Source organism: Jaculus jaculus, chromosome 12, assembly GCF_020740685.1.
Source record: "Jaculus jaculus isolate mJacJac1 chromosome 12, mJacJac1.mat.Y.cur, whole genome shotgun sequence".
NCBI classification, from domain to species: Eukaryota; Metazoa; Chordata; class Mammalia; order Rodentia; family Dipodidae; genus Jaculus; species Jaculus jaculus.
The window spans coordinates 33,327,589-33,354,500 of NC_059113.1; the positions used below are offsets into that span (position 1 = coordinate 33,327,589).

At 45.0% G+C, this 26,912-nt stretch overlaps 1 protein-coding gene across 3 annotated transcripts in view; it reads left to right on the plus strand.

Annotated features, from left to right (window-relative positions):
• Positions 1–26,912, plus strand: part of Specc1 (sperm antigen with calponin homology and coiled-coil domains 1) — a 310,970-nt gene that overhangs the window by 50,484 nt on the left and 233,574 nt on the right. For all 3 annotated transcript variants that reach the window (XM_045130800.1, XM_045130799.1, XM_045130803.1), the window contains exons 2-3: positions 1,067–1,232; positions 19,239–19,374. In XM_045130800.1, coding sequence (XP_044986735.1) covers positions 1,086–1,232; positions 19,239–19,374 — 283 coding nt within the window. In that variant the 5' untranslated portion in view covers positions 1,067–1,085. The remainder of the gene's footprint in view (positions 1–1,066; positions 1,233–19,238; positions 19,375–26,912) is intronic.

The following is a 26,912-nucleotide window of genomic DNA, read 5'->3' on the forward strand; positions in this document are numbered from 1 at the left end:
AAGGTACTTGTTTGCAAAACCTAATGACCCAGATTTGATTCCTTAGGAAAGCCTGATGCACAAAGTGGCACATGCATCTGGAGTTCATTTGCAGTGGCTAGAGGCCCTGGTATGCTCATTCTCTTTCTCTGCCAGGTGTGATGGTGCACACCTTTAATCCCAGCATTCAGGCCGCAGAGGTAAGAGGGTCACTGTGAGTTGGAGGCTAACTTGAGGCTGCATATTGAATTTCAGGTCACCCTTGACTAGGGTGAGACTCTACCTTGAAAAAATAAACAAAAAATTATTATTATTGCTGAAAATAGTGTTAAATTTGTTTATAGGTATACATATTAGCTTAGTACCAACGTATCACCTTAGGCATAGATTTTCTATTCTTAGCCAAATTCTTTTCTTTCTTTGTAAAATTTTTATTTATTTATTTGCACATACAAAAAGAGAAAGAATGGGAATGCCAGGGCCTCCAACCACCACCCACTCCAGACACATACACCACTGCATCTGGTTTTACGTGGCCACTGGGGAGTAGAACCTGGGCAAGCCTTGCAGGAAAACACCTTACCCACTAAGCCAGCTCTCCAGCCCCATGGAATATTCTTTTTTTTTTTTTTTCCAAATTTTTATTAACAACTTCCATGATTATAAAAACTATCCCATGGTAATACCCTCCTTCTCCCCACTTTCCCCTTTGAAACTCCATTTTCCATCATATCCCCTCCCCTTGTCAATCAGTCTCTCTTTTATCAAATTCTTTTTAATGCACGTTTTATATTTATTTATTTGAGAGAGAGAGAGAAAGAGGGAGAATGGGCACACCAGGGCCTCCAGCCCCTGCAAAGTCCAGACGCATGCGCCACCTTGTGCAGCTGGCTTACTGGGGTCCTGGGGAATCAAACCTGGGTCCTTTGGCTTTGTAGGCAAGTGCCCTAACTGCTAAGCCAGCTCTCCAGCCCTCTGAGCCAAACTCGAAGCGCTCATCTGTGATAGCGACTGTGAGTGTGGAGGGTGTGGTGTCACTTACAGGTCCAGTGTGGAGACATGTCTTTTCCTTTTTACTCTTCTCCAGAAAGACCCCGAGAGAAATCATGCGGAGCTCCGCCAAGCCCTGCAGCGCAGCCATCAAAGCGGGCAGCCATGGGCCTGACCGTGCTCGGCCCCTCCCTGTGGCCTCGTCTGGGATGAAGAGTTCCAAGTCTTCAACCTCTCTGGCTTTTGAGTCCCGGCTCAGCAAGGTATCAACTTTCAGGGCATGGCTGTGCGGATGCCCAGTGCTCTGGGGGCGGGGGGGGGGGGGGGCAGGCAGGACTGAAGCGGGCAGCTAGTAACCCCAGTGGTTCCCAAGAAGGGATCCCCAGAGAACCTGCATGTCTTGACCCAAGGGAACAGAATGAATGGGTGGGGAGGAATCTGTGAGATGTTTAGTGCCATGTTTTAGTTCCTGTGCTCTGGACTATGTGGGTGTTCCCCGCCTCCCTGAATGGGGAGAAGGTCTTCCATAATCATTCCAATCCTGACAATTCTGTTGTCATTCTCGGTCCTTATCTTTCCCCATCCCCAAAGTAGGGTCTCGTTCTAGCCCAGGCTGACCCGGAATTCACTCTGTAGTCTCAGGGTAGTCTAAAATTCATGGTGATCCTCCTACTTCTGCCTCCCAAGTGCTGGGATTAAAGGTGTGTGCCACCACGCCTGGCCTCCATCCCATGTTGTCAGACCTGTCAACACTATTGCTGGCGCCCTCCATCAGGGAAGGCATCTCATACTCTCCTCCTCATCCCTTTGGCCACTAACATTAGCTGGGCCTGGGTCCTGAGACTCAACTCTTTTTCAGCTACATTCATTATTTATGTCAGGGTTCTCCCCATGAACCTGGCACCTTCTTTGCTGTGCCAGGATGAAACCTACAGACAATTATCACCTAACTTCAAGCAGATATTTGAAAAAAAAAATCAATGCAGTATCCTGTGTATGGAACAAAAGGAAAGTACAAGGGCTGGAGAAATGGCTTAGTAGTTAAGGTGCTTGTCTGCAAAGCCAAAAGACCCAGGTTCGATTCCCCAGGACCTACATAAGCCAGATTCACAAGGTGGCGCATGCATGCATCTGGAGTTCGTTTGCAGGAGGCCCTGGCGTGCCCATTCTCTCTCTCACTCTCTCTCTCAAATAAATAACAATAAAATAAATCACCACATTTAAAAAAAAAGAAAAGTACTAAATAGCCTGTATTTCTATCTGCGATGACCGAGCCTGACAGTGCAAAGAATCCAAGGTGTTCCCAGGAGTGCCATGCATGTGTAAGTGATGCAGCAAGCCTGACTCGGGCCTGTCATGTTGGTGACTGACACCAGGAAGGATGCTTCCGAGGGAGCGACATGACTGTTGTGGAACCAGTAAATGCTGTCGTGACGGTCTGAGCCAGAGTGCAGACTTCCCTTGTATTACTATGATTACTGTATCCTTGGAAGTTCAGTGTATCACAGAGTTCCTTGTCCTCATGCAGACAAGGATGGGAGGCTGCAGACCTGCAAGATAATAAGATATTCTACCCATGAGGGACGTCTGCAGAACCTGTGAAAATTGGATGGGCAATGGGCAGTTCTTTATGAAGAATTGTCACATACTTTGTGGAGCATTTAAATTTCCCACCCTAGCACACATTAAATATCAGTAGTCCATCCAATCATGGTGCCATCCAAAAGATGAACCCTAGGCCGAGTGTGGTGGTGCATACCTTTCATCCAGACAGATCTTGTTCCTTCTCCTCTATCTCTTCACACCCCCCCCCCCCCGCCTGTTCCTCCTGGATATACCCTTTTGAATAAATGATACCTCCATCCCTAAAAGTTGCTCAGGCCAGAGCCCTTGGCATCAGCCTTCAGACCTCCTTTTCTCATGGCCTGTAAGTGAAAAGCCATCACTTCTGCCTTAAGAATACATGTCACTTGCCGGGCGTGGTGGCGCATGCCTTTAATCCCAGCACTCGGTAGGCAGAGGTAGGAGGATCGCCAAGAGTTCGGACCATCCTGAGACTACATAATGAATTCCAGGTCAGTCTGAGCTAGAGTGAGATCCTACCTGGAAAAAACAAAACAAAAAAAGTATATATGTCATTTGAAGTCACTTTGTATGGCCTCCCTTGTGACCTAATGGGCCTGGCCCTGTCCTTCCTGCTCTGTCTTCTCAGACCATCTCTCTCATGTGTTCTACAATCTGTTCTCAGAAGCCAGAGTAATCCCCCCTCCCTTTTTAAGTTGTTTTTTTTTTTTATTTTTAAACCGGTCTTGGCTGCCCAGTCTGGCCTTCAACTCATGGTCCAACACTTTAGCCTCCTGAGGGTTAATTACAGGTGTGACTCACCTCACCTGGCTGAGAATAGGTCTTTTAACACAGAGATGGCATTCCACTCTCTGCTTAATGTCCTTTTTGCATTCACACAGAGTGAGAACTTCTCCAGGTAGCCAGTGATGCCTTCAAGGTACGACTGCATTTCCCATTAGACATGGTCAGATTCCTGGCTCCCAGAGTTCCTCACCTTAGCTTCCTGTTGGCTCTTAGGCCATTGCACATCCTGCTGGTTTTGTGTCTGTCTCCAAGAGGATCAGGGACTATCCGACTTCTTGTTGCCCACAGCTCTGACCCTAAGGCTTAGAAAAGCACCTGCCGCCTGGTGGGCACTTAGCGTTTATTATTATCATGCCTCCCCCAGTCCTCTGAGAGTGTCAGCCGAGTGGCATAGGAGGGCTTCGGGTGGCAGAGACTGGTCTCCGGCTTCCACTTTGCAACTGGGAAACCTCAGGCAAGCCTTGGGGCTGCCAGCGCTGAACCTGAGCTCCTTGTTCTTGAATCAGAATATAATGACCACTTGCCATGAGGAGTTAATGCGGAGTGAATGTCTGACTTGTCATTTTATTAGCCTGTTGCCCTGGACTAAGCCATTATTTCTCCTATTTTTGATTTTGTAACTTGGATTTTACTTATTGAAATATTTTCATGTACTTACTTATTTAGAGAGGAGTATGGGCATGCCAGGGCCTCTTGCTACTGCAAACAAACTCCAGATTCATGTGCCACTTTGTCCATCCAGATCTAGATGGCTACTGGGAAATCAAACTCAGACCAGCAGGCTTTCCATGCAAGTGCTAATTATCTGCCGGACCATCTTTTTTGTCTGCTGCTTAGATTTTAAATGGAGACATACTTTCTACCAATTAACATAGTGAATATATTCCATGAATGTGTCAGTAACATGTATATTGGGTTTTCTTTTTTGTATGTGTGTATGATATGTGGTGTACTTGTGTGAGAAGGCGAGCACATGCATGAAATGGTGCATGCATGGCACATGCGTGGGTGGTGGTGAGAAGACCTCCGGAAGAAAACCCTGCATGTCGGTTCTCACCTTCTGCTCTATTTGAAGCAGCATCTCTCGTTGTTTGCCACTGTGTCCACCAGGCTAGCTGGCCCACGAGCTTCTAGGAAGAAGTCTCCTGTTGCTGCCTGCCAACTCACCATGGGAGCGCTGAGATTAGATGCTCACACTACCGTGTTGGCTTTGTGTGGGTTCTGGGGATCTGGAACCCCATTCCTCGGCTTGTTCAGCAAGTGCTTTATCCACTGGGCTATGCCCCAGCCCTGAATATTTTTAACTAATTTATTATTATTATTGTTATTATTATTTTTTTTTGAGGTAGGGTCTCACTCTAGCCCAGGCTGACCTGGAATTCACTATGGAGTCTCAGGGTGGCCTCGAACTCATGAGATCCTCCTACCTCTGCCTCCTGAGTGCTGGGATTAAAGGCGTGTGCCACCATGCCCAGCTATTTTTTCTTAATTTTTATTTTTTTATTTGGCAGGGAGAGAGAGAGGGAGAGAATGGGTGCACCAGGGCCTCTAGCCACTGCAAACGAACTTCAGACGTATGCACCACTTTGTGAATCTGGCTTACGTGGGTCCTGGAGACTTGAACTTGAGTCCTATGGCTTCGCAGGCAAGCGCCTCCAGTCCCCTGGGGGGGGAAAATACATGTATATGTATATGTGTATATATATATATATATATATATATATATATATATATATATGTATAATCTTTTGATTTTTCAAGGTAGGGTCTCACTCTGGTCCAGGCTGACCTGGAATTCACTATGGAGTCTCAGGGTGGCCTCAAACTCTCAGCGATCTTCCTACCTCTGCCTCCCGAGTGCTGGGATTAAAGGCGTGCACCACCACTCCTGGCTTCCTGAATATTTTTTTTTATTATTATTATTTTTATTTGAGAGCGACAGACAGAGAGAAAGACAGATAGAGGGAGAGAGAGAGAATGGGCGCGCCAGGGCTTCCAGCCTCTGCAAACGAACTCCAGACGCATGCGCCCCCTTGTGCATCTGGCTAACGTGGGACCTGGGGAACCGAGCCTCGAACCGGGGTCCTTAGGCTTCACAGGCAAGCGCTTAACCGCTAAGCCATCTCTCCAGCCCCATTCCTGAATATTTTTTAAATTGAGACAGTGCCTGCCTGGTAGGGTCTCCAGGCTCAGGCTAGCCTGGAACTCACAATCCTCCTGCCTCAGCTTTCCTGAGATTCCTGGGATTGCAGGTGTGTGCCACCGTGCTCAGCTTTCCGAACCGTTTTTAGAGTAGCGTTTCAGGATGGGTCTGAAGTCAGCCATGTTTCTGGGGACAAAGTGGTGCTGACAGGTTGGCGTTCTAGAAGCTCGTCCACAAGCGGAATGGCAGGGAGCAGCTGTTCCCGTGTTGCAGGCTTCCTACTCACTGCTCATTGTCGGGCTCTCTCACCTGAGTTAGAGAATTCCAGCGCTGGGCTGGAGAGTTGGCTTAGTGGTTAAGGCCCTTGTCTGTGAAGCTTAAGGACCCTGGTTTGATTCCCCAGTACTCATGTAAGCCAGATGCACAAGGTGGAGTTTATTTGCAGTGTCTAAAGGCCATGGCGCATCCATTCTCTCTTTCTCTCTCCCTCCCCATCTATCTGCCTCTTTCCCTCTGTCTCTCTCAAATAAATAATTTTTTGTTGTTGTTGTTTACAAGGTAGGGTTTCACTCTAGCCCAGGCTGACCTGGAATTCACTATGGAGTCTCAGAGATGCCTTGAACTCACAGCGATCCTCCTACCTCTGCCTCCCGAGTGCTGGGATTAAAAGCGTGTGCCACCACGCCCAGCTCAAATAAATAAATCATTTCTTTCTTTATTTATTTGAGAGAGGGAAAGAGGCAGAGAGCGAGAGAGAGAATGGGCGTGCTAGGGCTTCCAGTCACTGGCGTTTACCTGCAAAACCAGAGGACCCAGGTTTGATTCCCTTGGACCCACATAAGCCAGATGCACAAAGTGGCACACGCGTCTGAAGTTCGATTGCAGTGGCTAAAGGCCCTGGTGAGTCCATTCTCTTCCCCCCTCTCTCTGCCTGCCTCTTTCTGTCTATCTCTCTCAAATAAAAAATTTAAAAAGAGGGCTGGAGAGATGGCTTAGCGGTTAAGCGCTTGCCTGTGAAGCCTAAGGACCCCGGTTCAAGGCTCGGTTCCCCAGGTCCCACGTAGCCAGATGCACAAGGGGGCGCACGCGTCTGGAGTTCGGTTGCAGTGACTGGAAGCCCTGGCGTGCCCATTCTCTCTCTCCCTCTACCTGTCTTTCTCTCTCTGTCTGTCACTCTCAAATAAATAAATAAATAAAAATATTAAAAAAAAAATTTAAAAAGAAAAATGTAACAAAGCAGTGTTCTGTGTGATGGTGGCAGCAGCCTCAGCTCTCTGTGATTAGCATCAACTTTTCTCTTTGCTTGCGTGTGGTGTGCATACGTGCCTATATGCGTGTTCATAGGTATGTAGGTGCACATGTGTGTACAGCTGTGTGTGTGGGGGGTGCTATAGGTAGACACCAAGTGTTTTCTTCATTTGCTGTCAACTTTATTCTTTGAGTCAGGGTCTCTCACTGAACACAAAGCTCACCAATTTAGTTAGTCTAGCTAGCCAGCGAGCCCTAAGGATTCTCCTTCCTCTGCCTCCACTGCTGGGGTTACAAGCACACACCCTGCCCTGCCTGGTCTCTTCATGGGTGCTGGAGATCTGAACTCAGGGCCTCATGTTTGTACAGCAAGTGCTTTACCCACTGAGCAGTCTCCCTGGCTTCTCTTGTTGGATTTACTCCTTTTTTTTTCCCCGCCAAGTTAGGGTCTCACTCTAGCCCAGGGTGGCCTAAACGTCACTTATGTAGTCTCAGGGTGGCCTTGAACTCACAGTGATCATCTTACCTCTGACTCCAGAGTGCTGGGATTAACAGCATGTGTCACCATATCTGGCCTGATTTACTCTTGTGTTTTATTTATCATGGCCCTGGGGTATGTGTCATAGAGCCTTGGTGTGTAGTAAGCTATGCCATCTATGTTTGTGGAAGTACACTCTATGATGGTCACACAATGACAGAATTTCCTAACAGTACATTTCTTGGAACATATACAATTATTAATGAAATATGACTATGGAATATCGATTGCATATTAACAATATTTTGGATATGTTCAAAGAAAAATAATAAAATTATTTTGTTTCAGTTTACTGTTTTTTAATATTTTATTTATTTGAAAGAGAGAGAATAGGCACACCAGGGCCTCTGGCCACAGCAAACAAACTCCAGACACATGCACCACCTTACGTATCTGGCTCATCTGGGTTAGTAGGGAATCAAACCTGGGTTCTTAGGCTTCACAGGTAAGCTTCTTAACCACTGAGCCATCTCTCCAGCCCTAGTGTTTTGTTTTGTTTTTTAATTTATTTATTTGAGAGAGCTATAAAAAAAGGTAGATAAAGAATGGGCATGCCAGGGCCTCCAGCCTCTACAAACAAACCCCAGATACATGTGCCACTTGTGCATCTGGCATTTCGTGGGTATTGGAGAATTGAACCTGGGTCCTTTGCCTTCGCAGATAAGCACATTAACTCCTAAGCCATCTCTCCAGCCTTTTTTCTTTTAAATGAATTTTTCTTTTCTTTTTTTAAACTTTTTTATTGACAACTTCCATAATTATAAAAAATAAACCACGAAATTCCCTCCCCTCCTCTACCTTCCCCTTCATGAGTCCACTCTCCATACTATCCCCTCACCCTCTCAACTAGTCTCTCTTTTATTTTGATGTCATTATCTTTTCCTCCTATCATAGTGTACCAGGGTAGGTAGTACCAGGAATTGTGAGATCATGGATATCCAGGCCATTTTGTGTCTGGAAAAATGCATTACAAGGAGTCCTACCCTTCCTTTGGCTTCTTTTTAAATAAAATTGTTATTACATTTATTTATTCATTTATTTGAGAAAGAGAGTAATGGGTGTGCCAGGGCCTTTTGCCATTGCAAACAAACTGCAGATGCATATGCCACCTCGTGCATCTGGCTCATGTGGGTACTGGGGAATGGAACCTGAGTCCTTAGGCTTCACAGGCAAGTGCCTTTAAAGTATTTTATTTTATTTCACTTGAGAGAGAGAAAGGGTGGGGGGAGAGAGAGAGAATGGGCGCACCAAGGCTCCCAGCCACTGCAAACAAACACCAGATGCATACACCCCCTTGTGCATCTGGCTTACGTGGGTCCTGGGGAATCAAACTGGGATCCATTGGCTTTGTTGTCAAATGCCTTAACTGCTAAGCCATCTCTCCAGTTCCCCCCAACCCCACTTTTTTTTTCAGACTTGCTTGCTTTATTTATTTATTTATTTTTCTTTTCATAATTTTTATTAACATTTTCCATGATTATAAAAAATATCCCTGGGCTGGAGAGATGGCTTAGTGGTTAAGTGCTTGCCTGTGAAGCCTCAGGACCCCGGTTCGAGGCCCAGTTCCCCAGGTCCCACGTTAGCCAGATGCACAAGGGGGCGCACGCGTCTGGAGTTCATTTGCAGAGGCTGGAAGCCCTGGCGCGCCCATTCTCTCTCTCTCCCTCTGTCTTTCTCTCTGTGTCTGTCGCTCTCAAATAAATAAATAAATAATTTAAAAAAATATCCCATGGTGATACCTTCCCTCCCCCACCCCTGCACATTCCCCTTTGAAATTCCATTCTCCATCATATTACCTCCCCATCTCAATCATTGTGGTTACATATATAAAATACCAACCTATTAAGTACCCTCCTCCTTTCCTTTCTCTTTCCTTTATATCTCCTTTTTAACTTACTCCGCCCCACTTTTTTGAGGCAGCATCTCACTCTAACTCAGGCTGACTTGAAACTTACTCTAAAGTCCGGGCTGGCCTTGAGCTCATGGTGATCCTCCTACCTGAACCTCTTCAGTGCTGGCATTAAAAGCCTGTATCACCATGCCCAGCCTTCAGTTTGCTTTTTGTTATAGGGTGTCACTCTAGCTCAGGCTGCTCTTGAACTCACAGCCGTCCTCCTACCTCTGCCTCTAAAGTGCTAGGATTAAAGGCTTCTGCCACTATGTCTGGCTCAGTTAACTTGTTTGTATTTATTTATTTATTTAGGAGAGAAGCAGAGAGAGAAAGAGAGAGAGATGGAGAGAGACAGAGAGAGAATGGGTACACCAGGGCCTCCAGGCACTGAAAACAAACTCCAGATGTATGTGCCACCTTGTGCTCTGGCTTACGTGGGTCCTGGGGAATCAAACCTGGACCCTTTGGCTTTGCAGGCAAGCACCTTAACCATGAAGCCATGTCCCTATCCCTTAGATTACTTTTTTTTTTTTTTTTCCTTAGATTACTTTGGAATGTAACTACTAGAAATTTATTTACTTGACAGAGAAAGAGAGAATGGGCATGTCTGGGCCTCCAACCACTACAGGTGAACTCCTGATGTGTGTGCCCCCTTGTACATCTGGCTAAAGTGGGTCCTGAGGGATTGAACCTGGGTCCTTTGGCTTTGTAGTCAAATGCCTTAACTGCTAAGCCATCCCTCCAGCCCATATATCTTTGTTTTTTGTTTTGTTTTTCCATGTAGGGTTTCACTCTAGTCCAGGCTGACCTGGAATTCACTATGTAGTTTCAGGGTGGCCTCTAACTCACAGCGATCCTACCTCTGCCTCCCAAGTGCAGGGATTAAAGGTATGCGCTACCACGCTTGTCTACATCAGATTTTTTTTTTTATATGGCTGATGATGTTGGGCTTTCGAGTTGCGTCTCATTTCTGTGAGTTAATTTAATCTGTGAAGTATTTAAACTTTTTCCTTTTATGAGCTTTCTCATGCAGGTGCTTAGCAGCTTAAATATCAGTGAAATCACCAGGGAGAATACTTCCTACACACATCAAAGCAACATAGGAGAGCATACCTTCATGGGACTCCTCCATAACAAGCCAGAAAGCTCAGGAGTGCTGAGGCTGTGTGAGGTGACCAGGAAACAGAGAATGAAGCCATGAACAGAGAGAATGCAAATTAGTAACGGACACGAGTTGTTCTCCTTATCTTTTATTTATATATATATATATATATATATATATATATTTTTTTTTTTAATTTTTGGTTTTTCAAGATAGGGTCTCACTGTAGCTCAGGCTGACCTGGAATTCACTCTGTAGTCTCAGGGTGGTATCGAACCCATGATGATCCTCCTACCTCTGCCTCCCGAGTGCTGGATTAAAGGCGTGTGCCACCACATATGGTTGCTTTCCCTGTGTAATCCTTCATCAAATCTTGTTTCCAACAGTGGGTCAGCTTGTAATCTTTATGTCCCAAATCTCAGGAAAGCTTTTACATAATAAAGCTTTCCTCATTGAAGGTGCAGGGGAAATAGAGTACTCCCCTTGGAAGTTCTGAAGGCTGATGGAGTATAACTCAGTGTACATTTTTAACACACATGAAGCCCATCCCCAGTTATTGTGTGACATAGTCCTCTGAGAAAAAAGAACCAAAAAGCTATTGCCATCTTTACAAGCAGCTACTATAGCATATGAGAGACTCTCCAGATTCCATCTGTTGACATTGCCCTCAAGAAAGAGATAGGTGGGAGGCTGGAGAGATGGCTCAGTGGTAAAGGCACTTGCTAGCAAAGCTTAAGGACTCAGGTTTGATTCCCCAGTACCCATGTAGGGCCAGATGCACAAGATGGCACATGCATCTGGAGTTCATTTGCAGTGGCTAGAGGCCCTGGCACACCCATTCTCTATCTGCTTCTCTCTGTCTCTCTCAAATAAAAAATAAAATATAAATAAAAAGCAAGAACTAGGTGGGGAAAGATAGACCCCTAATGTGGGAGCTTAGGTAAACCCTGTATCAGCTGTGTGCAATTATGCACAAGGCCTCGTGGCCTCAGGGGATACAATATATAGAAGGTGTTGCAGACAGATCCACAGTGCCAGGATGAACATCCAGCCAACAGTTTCATGGGAGGAAGAGATTTATTTCAAACTTACAGATATAAGGGAAGTTCCATCAAATGGTAGAAGAAGCTGGCTCCCATTCATAAATCCAAGCAGAGAGAGGAACCACCATCAACGGGCAAAGCATCATTCATGAACCAGCAGTAAGCAGGACTCCCAGAGCTCAAACCTCTTTGCATGCATTTGGGCTGGAATTCAGATCTGTGCCCAAACACACCTTTGGGCTGGACCCTAGGATCCCCAGTGGCACCTCTTCTGGTCAGATGTCTGGAGACCCAAGTTATAAGCTTTAATAAAACACCTAAGTCTATGGGGGGCATGCATTCAAAGTAAAACATTCTGTTCCCAGCCTCCATAGACTCATAACAATCTCATATGGCAAATTGCTTTTAGCCCAAATTCCAAGGTTCCCACAGTCTTTACCAGTTTTAAGACTGTCCCTTAACTGTGAATCATGTAAAATCAAAGCAAGTTACATATAATGACACATAGTAAACATTTCCATTTCTATAAGGCATAACAAGGAGATACTGGATTGATGTAAAATCAGTAACTATAAGGTAAACATCAAACATCTACAGTTCAAGTCAGACATCCATAACCCATGATGACAGTCTCTGGATTTCCAATTTCCATCCCAAGCCAACAGTGCTCAGTGGTGTCCCTTGCACAGTCCTAGTATATCCAAAACATTTTTCGGGTCTCCATGGCAAAGCATGGTCCATCTTACAGTGACCTCACTGGCCTTCAACATAGGGATGTTGCCCTGATTCACATGCTACTGCATCTCAGCAACAACTCTTGGGACCATGTGCACTTCATGATACACTTGCATGTATTTTTCATGCTTCCAGAATCAATACCAGGTGTGCAGGACACAGCCATGTTGTTAATTCAGGGAGGAAATAAATTGTGATTTTGAAAAGCAGGTTTCTTTCAGTCATCTTCTTCCAAAAGAGTTTACTTTTCTACCATTCAGTCTTTCCTTGGTAGAATTTGCCACAGGCATCTTTTCCATTGTTTTAATATAAAGTAGTTGGGACATCCTTAATGGTAGTAATATGCTATCAATGGAAGCTTCAGTAACCTAAAACCTGTCCCTGTACCAGTACTTAAATCCCCTCCCCCAATCTTAAACCATACATCCTTCAGTGCTATATCATCTGCCAAGCACACCATTTTATTCTTTTAAATTCAACTTTGATCAAACTCTTAGGGCTTGGGCAGAAGAGTACAGCCAGCTCTCCTTATACCAGTAGTTCAGTTCTGACAAAGTTCTCTGCACTCTTTCCTTCCCCTTAGAAAGTCTATAAACAAAGCCTCTAAATACAATTCTCTCTGTACCTAGCATTTTCAAACTCTTACCAGAAAAGCCCATAAAGTTTGGCTTACTGCTCTCTAAGGCTTCTGCAGACCAGAGTACCAAATCCTAGCATATTCCTCCAGCACAAAAGTTCCAAAAGACCAAAATCCACATGGTCAGATTCATCACAGCAAGACTCCACTAGGTACAAAAACTTATGCTGAAGACAGTTTCCCAATGCTGGGATGAACATCCAACTAAACATAGTTTTATGGGAGGAAGGGATTTATTTTAAGCTTATAGATCCAAGGGAAGTTTCATTAAATAGCAGAAGAAGCTGGCTCCCATTCATAAATCCAAGCAGAGAGAGAAACCACCACCAGCCAGCAAACACCAAAAATAAGCAAGCACAAACCCCCAGACCTGAAACCTCCCTGCATCCCTTTGGGCTGGAATTCAGATTTGCTCCCAAACACACCTTTCGGTTGGATCCCAGGACCCACCTTCCAGTGACATCTCTGCTAGCCAAGTGGCTGGAGACCTAAATTACAAGCTTAAATAAAACATCTGAAGCCACGCATGATGGTGTACACCTTTAATCTTAGTGCTTGGGAGGCAGAGGTAGGAGGATAGCCATGAGTTTGATGCTACCCTGTGACTACATAGTGAGTTCCAGGTCAGCCTGAGCTAGAGTGAGATCCTACCTTAAAGAAAAAAAAAAATCTGAGTCTATGGGGGACATACATTCAAACTACCACAGAGGGTGACAGATTAAGAATGGAAAGCACCATTTATGCAGCCATGAGGAGGTTGTTACCCATGTTGGGATGAGACCTTTCAACTGGGCTGCTTTAGAGGCCCCATACCCTGTAAGTAACCCTTGCCCATGCATTGTCAGAAAGCCCAATAAACTCACTGATTAGTTTGCCAAGGTAAGCCCTGGTGGAATTGGCCTTTAATTTGCCATGGGTGCTCTACCTGAGAGAGCAAATGTTCATTGGCTTCTCCCTATTACCCATGTAACCCAGATGCAAAAGAGTGGGACAAGTGTCTGGCGTTCATTTTGTAGCTGCAGAAGGCCCTGGAAACAACTATACAAACACATGCACACATGTGCCAAAAAAACAACAAACAACCACAAAAAGACCATACTGTAGCAGAAATAGGGCTCTTATCAGAACTGAGTCGGAGGCCATTCGTATCATATCCTGGCAAAGAATCTCACTGTGTTTTTCTCATGTTCTGAAGATAATGTCCTGAGTTTTTTGGCAGAGGAAATTTCAAGACAGCATGACACCCAAGCTGCGGCATGGCTATTGCTCACTGTATTTATCGGGGTTTGCGATGACAGTAGAAAGATGTGGAAAACGTGTGGTTCTTCAAGGGGAGGAGCTTAAACCTGATTAACATAGAGGACAGGTGGGTTTAGATAAAGCAGCACCATGGGGAAAATGCTTCAAGGACAAGACCCCACTCCCTGAGAGCTCCAGGGCTGACCTGGAACTTACTCTGTAGTCTCAAAATGGCCTTGAACTCACAGCAATCCTCCCACCGCTGCCTCCCAAGTGCTGGGATTTAGGGTTCCCTGCTGGGTTTTATTCTTGCTTTGGGCCAGTCTTTCCTTGCTCTCTTTCTGTTCCTTCATTTTTGAAGGGGAATGTTGACAACATTATATATTAGAAGTTTATAGCTTGATTTATAGGGACCCACAGCTGAGAGATTGCTTTGAGAGCCAGGTATGGTGACACATGCCTATAATCCCAGCACTTGAGAGGCCGAGACATTGGCTTGACTCTAGTGAGGACATCATGGACAGTGGCATCATGGGCAGGGTGTGGTGGGGACATAGAGCATTATGACCTCTCACTAGGCCCCACCGCTTAAAGGCCCCATGAGCTCTTAACAAGAGGCTAAGCTTCTAACACATGAACCCTTGGGGGAATCCCACTAAGCCATATCCAGAACGTAGCACTAGGGATGCCTGGTAATAGTGATTAGCTTGATATTCTTCCCTGACCTCTGCAACCCCATCACATTGCTGCTGTCCTTTTTGAGAAACACTCCTTCCTCACACTTTGTTAATGTATTTTGTTTTTTTTAGCTAGGGTCTCACCCTAGCCGAGGCTGACCTGGAATTCACTAGGTAGTCTCAGGGTGGCCTTGAACTCATGGCCATCCTCCTACCTCTGCCTCCCGAGTGCTGGGCTTAAAGGTGTGCACCACCATACCAGGCAAAGTAAACACTGTTGTGTTTTACAGTAGTTAAAATGATGATTTTCAAGCTGGCGTGGTAGTACACGCCTTTAATTCCAGCATTTGGGAGGCAGAGGTGGTGGGAATGCCGAGAGTTCGAGGCCACCCTGATACTTCATAGAGAATTCCAGGTCAGCCTGGGCTAGAATGAGACCCTAACCTGGAAAAACCAAAATAAATAAGTATATAAGATAAATAAAAAGTAAATAGATAAAATAATTAAATAAAAACGATGATTTTCATATGTGGTTTTTACAGCTGCAATCTACTGGATGCATTCTGTGAGTCAAACACTTATTGTAAGCATGCTGCATGGCTCATTTAATCCTCAAAATAATGCTGAAACCAATTTGCAATATGTTCATATATTAAAATACTCAATAAAAATTAAAAAATAAAAGCCAGGCATGGTGGCACATGCCTTTAATCCCAGCACTCGGGAAGCAGACATAGGAGGATCGCCATGAGTTCGAGACCACCCTGAGACTACATAGTGAATTCCAGGTCAGCCTGGGCTAGAGCAATACCCTACGTTAAAAAACAAACAAAAGAAAAGATAGAAATTTAGGAAAAAACACTGAAGTATCATTATCAAATCTAGTTTTTCCCCTGAGGAAACTCACTAGTCTCAGAGTGGCCTTGAACTCACGGCCATCCTCCTACCTCTGCCTCCTGAGTGCTGGGTTTAAAGGTGTGCGCCACCACGCCCGGCTATGCTTTTGAGTTCTGTCCTCGAACTTCAGCGCCAGCTTGCTTCCCTTCATCTTCCACTTTGCCTTCAGCCAGCCTCCCTGTATCAGAGAATGCTGTCCACATGCCTTTTGGGTAAGTGATCATTACCCTGTACTCTGTCTCCTCAGCCCACACCTGCCCTCCTGAAGCCGGCCTGATGGGGAGTCCTGGGCCCTCCTGTGCCTCAGCAGTGTTTCGTTAGGCAGCTCTGCACGGAGGATCTGCAGGTTGCAGTGTGGGAGTCGGCTTCTCCCTGGGCTGCAAGGCTACCGGATCCATTTTGGCATATTTACTGTACTAATTATACTAGGGCTGTGCACCCCGCCAATGGTAGGTTTCAGCAAACACTTAGCTGAATTACAGTGTCCAGGATAGGAGGGGCAGAAAATGGCAAAATTACAGGGCAGAGAGAAGCAATCCTGGCACAGTGACAGGTAGGAGGGGTGCCCTTGGAGCTCTTTCTCCTGCCTTACTCCCCCTTCTCTCCTGACCACACTTGTCGGGCCACACTGGCTCCCTAAGATCATGCTGCCCTAAAGAAGGCCCACCTTCCTTTCCTCAGGATCTGGCTCACCTCGCCCACTTCTTCCTGGTGCTCAAATGAAGTCTTATTTTAAAAAAAAAATTATGACTGATTTGAAAGAGAGAGAGAGAGAATGAATATTGGCATGCCAGGGCCTCTAACCACTGCACAAACCCCAGACACATGTACAACCTAGTGCATCTGACTTATATGTGTACTGGGGAATTGAACTTGGGTCCTTAGGCTTCACAGACAAGTGCCTCAACTGCTAAGCTATCTCTCCAGCCCTCAAATGTAGTCTTTTCAGGCAGTCGGATTCAATGTGCTATAAATGCTGATCAGACACTGAAATATCCTTGAATCTTGGTGATAGTAGCAACAGCTGATGTCCTAGGGGCCTGCACACTCCAGAGGATCCCAAGCCTGGAGAGATGACTGGGCAGTCAGAGGTGAGCCAAGTGTTGCTTACTCCAGGCTCCAGGTGATTGTGATGACATTTCCATGTCTGTGCCGTCAACCTGAAGTTTGCTATTTTTTTGTGTGTGTGTGTGTGTGGTCAAAAATCAACATGTTTGAAATAGAGGTTACTTTCAGTAAGTGAAATATTGGCATTTACCACAAGACTTCTGAGCAGAGCAGTTTTTTTCTGACTGGAGGAGTTAAGAAGCAGCAAGACGTGGTAGCTCATGGACCGACGGAAGAGCACAGTGTTCATCTAGGATGGTGAAGACCCGCACACTGAGCCTCCAGTGAACAAGCCCAGAGAACTAAGGGCATTTTATTATGCCCCGTGGGCTGAGGAGATGGCTCAGAGGTTCAAAGCTCTTGCTTGCAGAGCCTGCCGACCTGTGTTCACTTCCCCAGTACCTACGTAAAGCCAGATGCACAAAGTGGCACATGCACCTGGCGTTTGTTTGCAGGGGCAAGAGGCCCTGGCATGCTAATATTCTTTTTCTCTCTTTCACATACACAGTAATAGATAAAAGTATTTTAAAAGCATGCCTCACTATTTGTGCTCTAAACAACATGTTAACACCAATGAGATCGTGAATCCTCTAATGTATGTAGAAACTAATGATGAGAACATCCCAAGTGAGAGAAAGCTCAGGAGACTCAATCAAGTTCTGTTTTTTTTTTTTTTTTAATTATTCATTTACTTATTTGAGAATGACAGGCAGAGAGAGAAAGAGGCAGGTAGAGAATGGGCATGCCGGGGCCTCTAGCCACTGCAAATGAACTCCAGATGCGTGCACCTTCTTGTCCATCTGGCTAACGTGGGTCCTGAGGAGTCGAGCCTCAAACCAGGGTCCTTAGGCTTTACAGGCAAGTGCTTAACCGCTAAGCCATCTCTCCAGCCCAAGTTGTTTATTTATTTATTTATTTATTTTTTATTGAGGCAGCGTCTCACCGTACCCAGGCTGACCTGGAATTCACTATGTGATCTCAGGAAGGCCTCGAGCTCACAGTGATTCTCCTACCTCAGCCTCCCCAGTGCTGGGATTAAAGTCATGCACCATCATGCCTGGCTCCAAATTCTGTTTTTTAAGCTCTTCTATTTTGTAGGTGAGGAAGTTATTTCTATATCAAACTTGCCCAGGGATCCACAGTTCTCAGATCAGCTCTCTAGTGTTTAATATAGGTAATATTTCATGTTCTACTTCCAAACTTTTGTTCATAAATATAATGGTGCTTCCATTGCTTGTTTCTTAAAAAAAAATCAAACAAAGTAGCTGGGCGTGGTGGTTCACGCCTTTAATCCCAGCACTAGGGAGGCAGAGGTAAGAGGATCACCATGAGTTTGAGGCCACCCTGAGATTACATAGTGAATTCCAGGTCAGCCTGGGCTAGAGTGAGATCCTACCTTGAAAAAACAAACAAAACAAACAAACAGAAAAACTAGAAAAGCAGAGTTTTGTCACCTCTTATCTGCAGTTTTGTTTTCCACAATTTCAGTTAGCCATGGTCAAAAAAAAAAAAAAAAAAAAGCCCAAAACACTAAATAGAAAATTCCAGAAATAATTGATTAATAGTTTGTTGTGTGTGTGTGTGTCTGTGTGTTTTTGATTCCAGGCTGACCTGGAACTCACTCTGTAATCTCAGGGTGGCCTCAAACTCGTGGCGGTCCTCCTACCTTTGCCTCAGAAGTCTTGTAGTAAATGTCAATATTTCACTTACTGGAATTAAAGGCATGTGCCACCACACCCAGCGATTCATAGGCTTTGAGTTGCATGCCATTCTAGGTAGAACAGTAAAATCTGATGCCATCCTGCCTCGTCACCCGCTGGCTCAGTGTAGCTACACTGTGTATGCCACCCTCACTGGTACGCAGTAGCTGTCTGTCTCCCTGCTGTTGCGAGCTCAGTGTTCTGCCCAAGTAATGTATATCTTACTTAGTAATGGCCCCAAAGTTCAAGAGTCATGATGCTGACCATTTGGTCAATAATGCTTCTTTGAACTAAGAAGGTGACCATTCTTGACTTAATAAGGGAAGGGAAAAAAATGTCTGTTGGGGTTTCTGAGGCCCAAGGCAAAATCAGACAGTATCCACCGATGGTGCTGCCCGGAGTCTGAGTCCACAAGGGCTCTTGGAAAGTATATCCCTGCACAGAAAGACAGCTGTATTTGAAGTGTGGCATGGAGGGCACCGTGTGCCACAAGCTCGCTCCACGAGGCAGTCATGAAGCAGACCGCGCTCTGACCTGGGTGATCCGAGTAGGTTGTTTAACTTTGCATTTTCCCTGCTTCACACGGTTGTGCTTCAGAGTTCTATTACTGAGCCCAACCCCCGTGGGCCCTGTGCTCCCTGAGACGGTGTTTTTTAACATATTTTTTGTTTATTTATTTGAGAACGACAGACTGAGAGAGAAAGAGGCAGATAGAGAGAGAGAGAGAGAGAATGGGCACACCAGGGCCACCAGCCACTGCAAAGGAACTCCAGATGCGTGCACCCCCTTGTGCATCTGGCTAATGTGAGTCCTGGGGAACCGAGCCTCGAACAGGGGTCCTTAGGCTTCACAGGCAAGCGCTTAACCACTAAGCCATCTCTCCAGCCCGAGTCCTCGCTGAAAATGTGTCTCTTCACCCTCTCTCCTCTGCAACCGCTCTAGCTCAAGAGGGCCAGCAGTGAGGACATGCTCAACAAACCCGGAAGTGCTGCCTCGGCAGGGACAATGCGACTGAAGAAGACCGTGACCTCGGGGGCCATCTCTGAACTCACGGAGAGTCGCCTGAGGAGTAGTGCAGGTAGGAGGGACCGTTCAGGGCCCGGGTGGCCATCCATTTTGGTCCTGTTCTCATCTCTCCGATCACTTGATGTTTACTGATCACTTACTCAGGCCAGGAGATGTTTCAAGGGACGTCCTTGTGTGGAGATTTTACCTCAGGGGGATACAGGGAAACAATGGACAGGCATTGTGAGTAAGCATCGTGGTTTACCGTGCCACCCCTGTGCACGTGGAATCCTTATGGGATCCAGGCATTGTGATGCCTGCAGAGTAAGAAATCTGAGCTTGCTGTGGTCTCGCTCATAATCCTTTCTCAATGGATTGTGAAGTTGCCCAGGGTGGGAAAATAACTGAACTGTGCCATATTATGATGGATGTCAAAGGGGTGCACACTTACCGTCTTGGCACTCTTTTTGCAAAAACATCACATTCCACAATGCCTTGCCAAAGGTAAAATTCAGTTTAAAATATTTATTTATTTATTTGCAAGCAGAGAGAGAGAGAGAGAGAGAGAGAGAGGAGAATGCGCCTCCTCCCACCAGGGGCCTCTAGCCACTGCAAATAAACTCCAAATGCATGTGCCACTCTGTGCATCTGGCTTTAAGTGGACACTGGAGAATTGAACTGGGATCATTAGGCTTTGCAGGCAAACACTTAACCACTAAGCCATCTCTCCAGCCCAAAATTCAGTTTATTCAGCTTCCAAGAAGTCTAATGTGGCTTTGGATGTAAGGCGAATGGCCAAGTGTTTTTTAATTTTTTGTTCATTTTTATTTATTGATTTGAGAGCTACAGACAGTGAGAGAAAGAGGCAGATGGGGGGGGATGGAGAATGGGCACATCAGGGCCTCTAGACACCGCAAACAAACTCCAGATGCATGTGCCCCTTGTGCATCTGGCTTACGTGGGACCTGGGGAACCAAGCCTCGAACTGGGGTCCTTAGGCTTCACAGGCAAGTGCTTAACCGCTAAGCCATCTCTCCAGCCCCCAAGTGTGTGTGTGTGTGTGTGTGTGTGTGTGTGTGTGTGTGTGTGTGTGTGTTTTAAATAATAGTTTTTCTGTTATAAGGACCGATTTCAAGGTGGGTATTGTGGCACATGCCTTTAATCTTAGCACTTGTCAAGCTGAGGTAGGAAGATTGCTGTGAATTTGCAGCCAGCCTGAGACTACAGAGTGAATTCCAGGTCAGCCTGGGCTAGGACGAGATCTTACCTTGAAAAATGAACAAAGAAAAGTCCTAAAAGACAGTAGTGTATGCCATCCAAGAATGAGTGACTATTAAGGAATTTGAATGTAATCTGTCATATGGTGCTAATAGGTCAAAGAAAAGTCACATGGTCATCTTGATAGATAAGTAAGATGTATCTGTTCAAATTAGCCACCTTTCTGAGTTAATGACAAGCTCTTAGTGGACTGGACACTTCTATTATAGAAGTATGTAATTTACACTGTAAGGATTAGGAGTTCAAGAGCCTGGTCTACATAATGCCTTGCCTGAAAAAAAAAAAATTTAAATAGCTTTCTCATCAGTGACTATTTAGAAAGGACAGTTATGGAAGGGATGATCTTTTGAAGGGATTAAAAAGGATCCTGGGGGACTGGAGAGATGACTTAGTGGTTAAGGCGCTTGCTTGCAAAGCCAAAGGACCCAGATGTTATTCCCCAGGGCCCACGTAAGCCAGATGCACCACATAACCAGAGAGGATCGCAAACACTTGCCATCCCAGCACTCAGGAAGTGGAAGCAAGAGCATTAGAAGTTCACAGTTATCCTCAGCTACACAGAGCAAGTACAAGGTCAGCCTAGGCTACACACAACCCTGTCTCAAAGAAAAGGGTGTGGGGGGGGGGCGCTGGAAAGATGGCTCAGTGGTTAAGGCATAAGGCTAACAGCCCAGGTTTAAATCCCTCGTACCCATGTAAAGCCAGATGCACAAAGTGGTGCATGCATCTGGAGTTCATTTGTACCGGCTAGAGGCCCTGGTACACCTATTCTCTTTATCTGCCACTATCTCCCTCTCTTTGTCAAATACGTAAATAAATAATGCTTTTTAAAAAAATTTATTTCGGGGCTGGAGAGATGGCTTAGTGGTTAAGCTCTTGCCTATGAAGCCTAAGGACCCCGGTTCGAGGCTCAGTTCCCCAGGTCCCACGTTAGCCAGATGCACAAGGGGGCACACGCATCTGGAGTTCATTTGCAGAGGCTGGAAGCCCTGGCGTGCCCATTCTCTCTCTCTCCCTCTATCTGTCTTTCTCTCTGTGTCTGTCGCTCTCAAATAAATAAATAAAAATAAAAAAAAATAAAAAAAAAATTTATTTCGTAGAGACAGTGAGAGAGAGAGGGAAGAAAGGAGAGGGGAGAAAGAGAGAGAGAGAGAGAATGGGCACACTAGAGCCTCTAGCTTCTGCAAACGAACTCCAAATGCATGAGCCACCATGTGTATTTGGCTTACTTGGGTCCTGGAGATTCAAACCTCAGTCCTTAGGCGTCGCAGTCAAGCGCCTTAACCACTAAGCATCTCTCCAGCCCAAATAATTTTTTTTTAAAGATTCCTATGAATAAAAGTTGAGCAAGAGCCCACATATTAAAAGGAAATCTAGAGCCTGTTGTGGTGGTGCACGCGTGTAATCCCAGCACTCAGGAGGCAGAGGTAGGAGGATTGCTGTGAGTTCAAGGCCACCCTGAGATTACATAGCGAATTCCAGGTCAGCCTGGACTACAGTGGAACCCTACCTCGGGTGTGGGGGGGGAACCCTTTTGAAGACCAAATTCCTGTCCTTCAAAGAAGGTCTACATAAGTGGAAGGACTAAATATAGTGAAGACTAGATTTAATAGTATAACATTAAATATAATAAGGATGTTAAATTATTCAGTCAACTCATTCTCATCCTAATTAGCATATCCGTGGGACACTGGGAGTGGCAACATGGATAAATGGTACTTGGGTTTATCTAAAGCAGTGGTTCTCAGTGGGGAGTGGATTATGCAGCCCCCATTCCAACCCAGTGAGCATGTGCCCATGGCTGAAGGTGCTGGCGGGTGACTGGAAGGTGAGAGTGACATCTAGTGGACAGATGGAAGAACTGCTGCCACAGGAGCATCCTGCTTGACTGCCTGTAGATAATGCAGTCAAGAAACTTGGTTGGTGTCATAATAGGAGGAAAAGATGATGACATCAAAATAAAACAGAGACTAAATGAAAGGGGAGGGGATTCAGTGGGGGGTATATTTGAGAGGGGGAGCATGAAGTGGGGAAGGGAATTACCATGGTTTATTGTCTATAATTGTGGAAGCTGTCAATAGAAAGTTAAAAAGAAAAAACAGATTGGAGCTGGGTGTGGTGGCATATGCTGTTAATCCCAGCTCTCAGGAGGCAGAGAGAGAGAAGGATCACTGTGAATTCAAGACCACCCTGAGATGACAGTGAGTTCCAGGTCAGCCTGGGCTACAGCAAGACTCTGCCTTGAAAAAAACAAAAAGAAAAAAGAAACTTGGTCTGATTCAGGCAAGGTGGCACACGCCCTTAATCCCAGCTCACATAAAAAGAAATACATATATCCAGCAGAAAGACACTTGACTTCACTTGTGGTTGAAGAAATACTAATCAGAGCAACAATTCTATATGTGATTTCCTGTAATGCATTAGCAATGGCTAGAGAGATGATTTAGAGATTAAGGCATTTGCCTGCGAAGGCTAAGGACCCAGGTTCGATTTTCCAGGTCCCATGTAAGCCCCATGCACATGGTGGCACATGCATCTGGAGTTCTTTTGCAGTGGCCAGGGGCCCTAGCATGCCCATTCTCACACTCTCTTTGTCTCTTTCTCTCTGTCTCTAACATATAAATAAAAATAAATCCTGGGCTGGAGAGATGGCTTAGCGGTTAAGCGCTTGCCTATGAAGCCTAAGGACCCCGGTTCGAGGCTCGGTTCCCCAGGTCCCACGTTAGCCAGATGCACAAGGGGGCGCACGCGTCTGGAGTTCGTTTGCAGAGGCTGGAAGCCCTGGCGCGCCCATCCTCTCTCTCTCCCTCTATCTGTCTTTCTCCCTGTGTCTGTCACTCTCAAATAAATAAATAAAAAATGAACAAAAAATATATTTAAAAAAATAATAAATAAATAAATCTTAAAAAAAATAGGTCTGGGGCTGGAGAGATGACTTAGTGGTTAAGGCACTTGCCTGCAAAGCCAAAGGACCCAGGTTCGATTCCCCAGGACCCACATAAGCCAGGTGCACAAGGTGGAGATGTGTCTGGGGTTCGTTTGCAGTGGCTGGATGCCCTGGCACACCCATCTCTCTTTCTCTCTCTCAAATAAATGAATAAACATTTAAAAAGAAGAGGTCCTTGCTGTTGCTACAGACAGTTTGAACAGTTTGGCAATACTTGTATTTTATTTATTTATTTATTTGGTTTTTCGAGGTAGGTCTCACTCTGGCCCAGGATAACCTGGAATTCACTATGCAGTCGCAGGGTGGCCTCAAACTCACCGCGATCCTCCTACCTCTGCTCCCTGAGTGCTGAGATTAAAGGCATGTGCCACCACACTGGGCTCTTATTCATTTATTTTTAATGTTTTTATTTATTCATAAGCAGAGAGAGAGAGAGAATTTGAGAATGGGCATTCCAGATCTTCTTGCTGTTGGAAATGAACTCCAGATTTATTGCCACCTTATGCATCTGGGTTTATGTTGGTGTTGGGGAATTGAACCCAGGCAGGTTCAATTTGAAAGAAAAGTGCCTTTAACTACTCACTGACCCAACTCATCAGCCCCATTTTAAATATTTCAACATGTATTTGACCAACACTTGGACTGCTTGTAGTTAAGTTACTATTTGTGGTGCTGAGGTTCAAAGTCAGGGACTTGCATATGCTAGGCATGTGCTCTACCACTGACCTATACATACTCCAACCCCTCTACTGCTTACGATTTAAAATGACTGGTACACTTTTTGGTTTTTCAAAGTAGGGTCTCCCTCTGGCCCAAGCTGACCTGAAATTCACTACGTAGTCTCAGGGTGGCCTTGAACTCACGGCAATCCTCCTACCTCTGCCTCCCAAGTGCAGGGATTAAGGGCATGTGCCACCATGCCCCTTTTTTGTTTTTGTTTTTTGTGTTTTTTTTTTTGTTTTTTTTTTTTAAGGTAGGATCTCATTCTAGTCCATGCTGACCTGGAATTTACTCTGTAGTCTCAGGGTGGCCTTGAACTCATGATGATCCTTCTACCTCTGCCTCTCAAGTTAGGCATTAAAGGCATGTGCCACCATGCCCGGCATAGAATGACTGACATACTTGAGAAACAGTGCAAAGATGTGTGATCAAAATGCACCATTATTTACAACAGTAAAATATTAGATGCAAGCTAAGTATGTATTAGTACATGGCTGGTTGAATAATAAGGTTTTGGGCTCATTAAATAGTATACAGTTATGAAAATGGACATATGTTTGTCTGCCTGAGAGGGAAAGATCTTCAACATATTTCAATAATAGGAAAAAACATGATGCCTGTAATATGATCTTATTTTCAGTTTTTTAATTTTTTTCTTCCTAATTTTTATTAACAACTTCCATGATTATAAAAAATACCCCATGGTAATACCCTCCCTCCCCTGCTTACCCCTTTGAAACTCCATTCTCCATCATACCCCCTCCCCATCTCAATAAGTCTCTCCTTTATTTTGATGTCATGATCTTTTCCTCCTCTTATGATGATCTTGTGTAGGTAGAGTCAGGCACTGTGAGGCCATGGATATCCAGGCCATTTTGTGTCTGGAGGGAGCACGTTGTACTGAGTCCTGCCCTTCCTTTGGCTCTTACATTCTTTCTGCCACCTCTTCCACATTAGACCCTGAGCCTTGGAAGGTGTGATAGAGATATTGCAGTACTGAACACTGCGGTCATTTCTTTCCAATATGATCTTATTTTCAGTTTTTAAAAAATATTTTTATTTATTTGTAAGGAGAAAGAGAGAAAGAATGGGCATTACCAGTGCCTCTCTCCACTGCAAATGAACTGCAGATGTATGTGCCATTTTGTGCATCTGGTTTTACATGGGTGCTGGGGAATTGAACCTGGGTCCTTTGGCTTTGCATGCAATTACCTTAACCACTAAGCCATCTCTCCTGCTGTTATTTTCAGTTTTTAAAGTATGTGTTAACAAAATAATAAACTTTTTCTAGAATGATATAGTCATGGTTATCTTTGAGTCAAATTCTAAGAATTTAAAATGGTGAGGGTAGTTTTGTTTTTAAATTTTTCTGTACTGTTTAGAAGTTGAAATATAGATAGATTGCTACAAAATCTTGAACACAGCTGGGCATGGTGGCGCATGCCTTTAATCCCAGCACTTTGGAGGTAGAGGTAGAAAGATCACCATGAGTTCAAGGCCACCCTGAGGCTACATAGTGAATCCCAGGTCAGCCTGGGCTGGAGTGAAACCCTACCTCAAAAATAAATAAATAAAACAAAAGTTTGAACATGGGCTAAGACAAGGCATAATTAAGCCATTCTCCATTCACTAAATCCTCCTCTTGCCTTTTGTGGTATTTCTTAGCCATTTGTTGATGAATTATTATTATTATTATTACTGTTTGGCATGCAAGATGTAACTCCTTTGTTCAGGAATGTAGGAAATGGTCTTGGCTTAATTCCAGTTTTGAAAGTAAGTGGATTCTTGCCCCTAGCCCCCTCCTTCCAGAGCACTGGCTTCCTTCTTATTTTATTTTTTATTTCCTTTTAAAATATTTTATTAGCCAGGCATGATTGTGCATGCCTTTAATCTTAGCACTCAGGAGGCAGAGGTAGGTGGATCTCTGTGAGTTCAAGGCCACCCTGAGACTATATAGTGAATTCCAGGTCAGCCTGGGCTAGTGAGACCTTACCTTGAAAAACAAACAAAAATTATTTATTTATTTGAGAGAGAGAGAAGCAGATAAAAAGATAGAGAGAGAAGGAGGGAGAGAATGGGCACATCAGGGCCTCTAGCCACTGCAAGTGAAGTCCGGATGCATATGCCACCTTGTGCATCTGGCTTATGTGAGTACTGGGGTTTCTAACTGGGTCCTTTGGTTTTACTGGCAAGTGCCTTAACTGCTAAGCCATCTGTTCTCCAGCCTTATTTCTTTTTTATTCATTTGCAAGCAAAGAGATGGTGGAGAGGCAGACAGAAAGAGAACAGGCATTGTAAATGAACTCCAGATGCATGAGCCATTTTGTGCATGTGGCTTTACTTGAGTACTGGGGAATCAAACCCTGTCGTTAGGCCTTGCAGCAAAAGCCGTAACACTGCTGAGTCATCTCTCCAGCCCTTATTTTTTGAAAATATTTTATTTATTTATTGGAAGGAGAGAGAGTGAGAAAAGGGCAAATAGAGAGAGAATGGGTATGCCAGGGTCTCCAGCCACTGCAAATGAATTCCAAATGCCTGTGCCACCTTGTGCATCTGGCTTATGTGGGTACTGAAGAATCAGACTTGGGTTCCTAAGCTTCCCAGGCAAGCACCTTAACCACTAAGCCATCTCTCCAGCCCCCCTTATTTCTAATATATATATATAT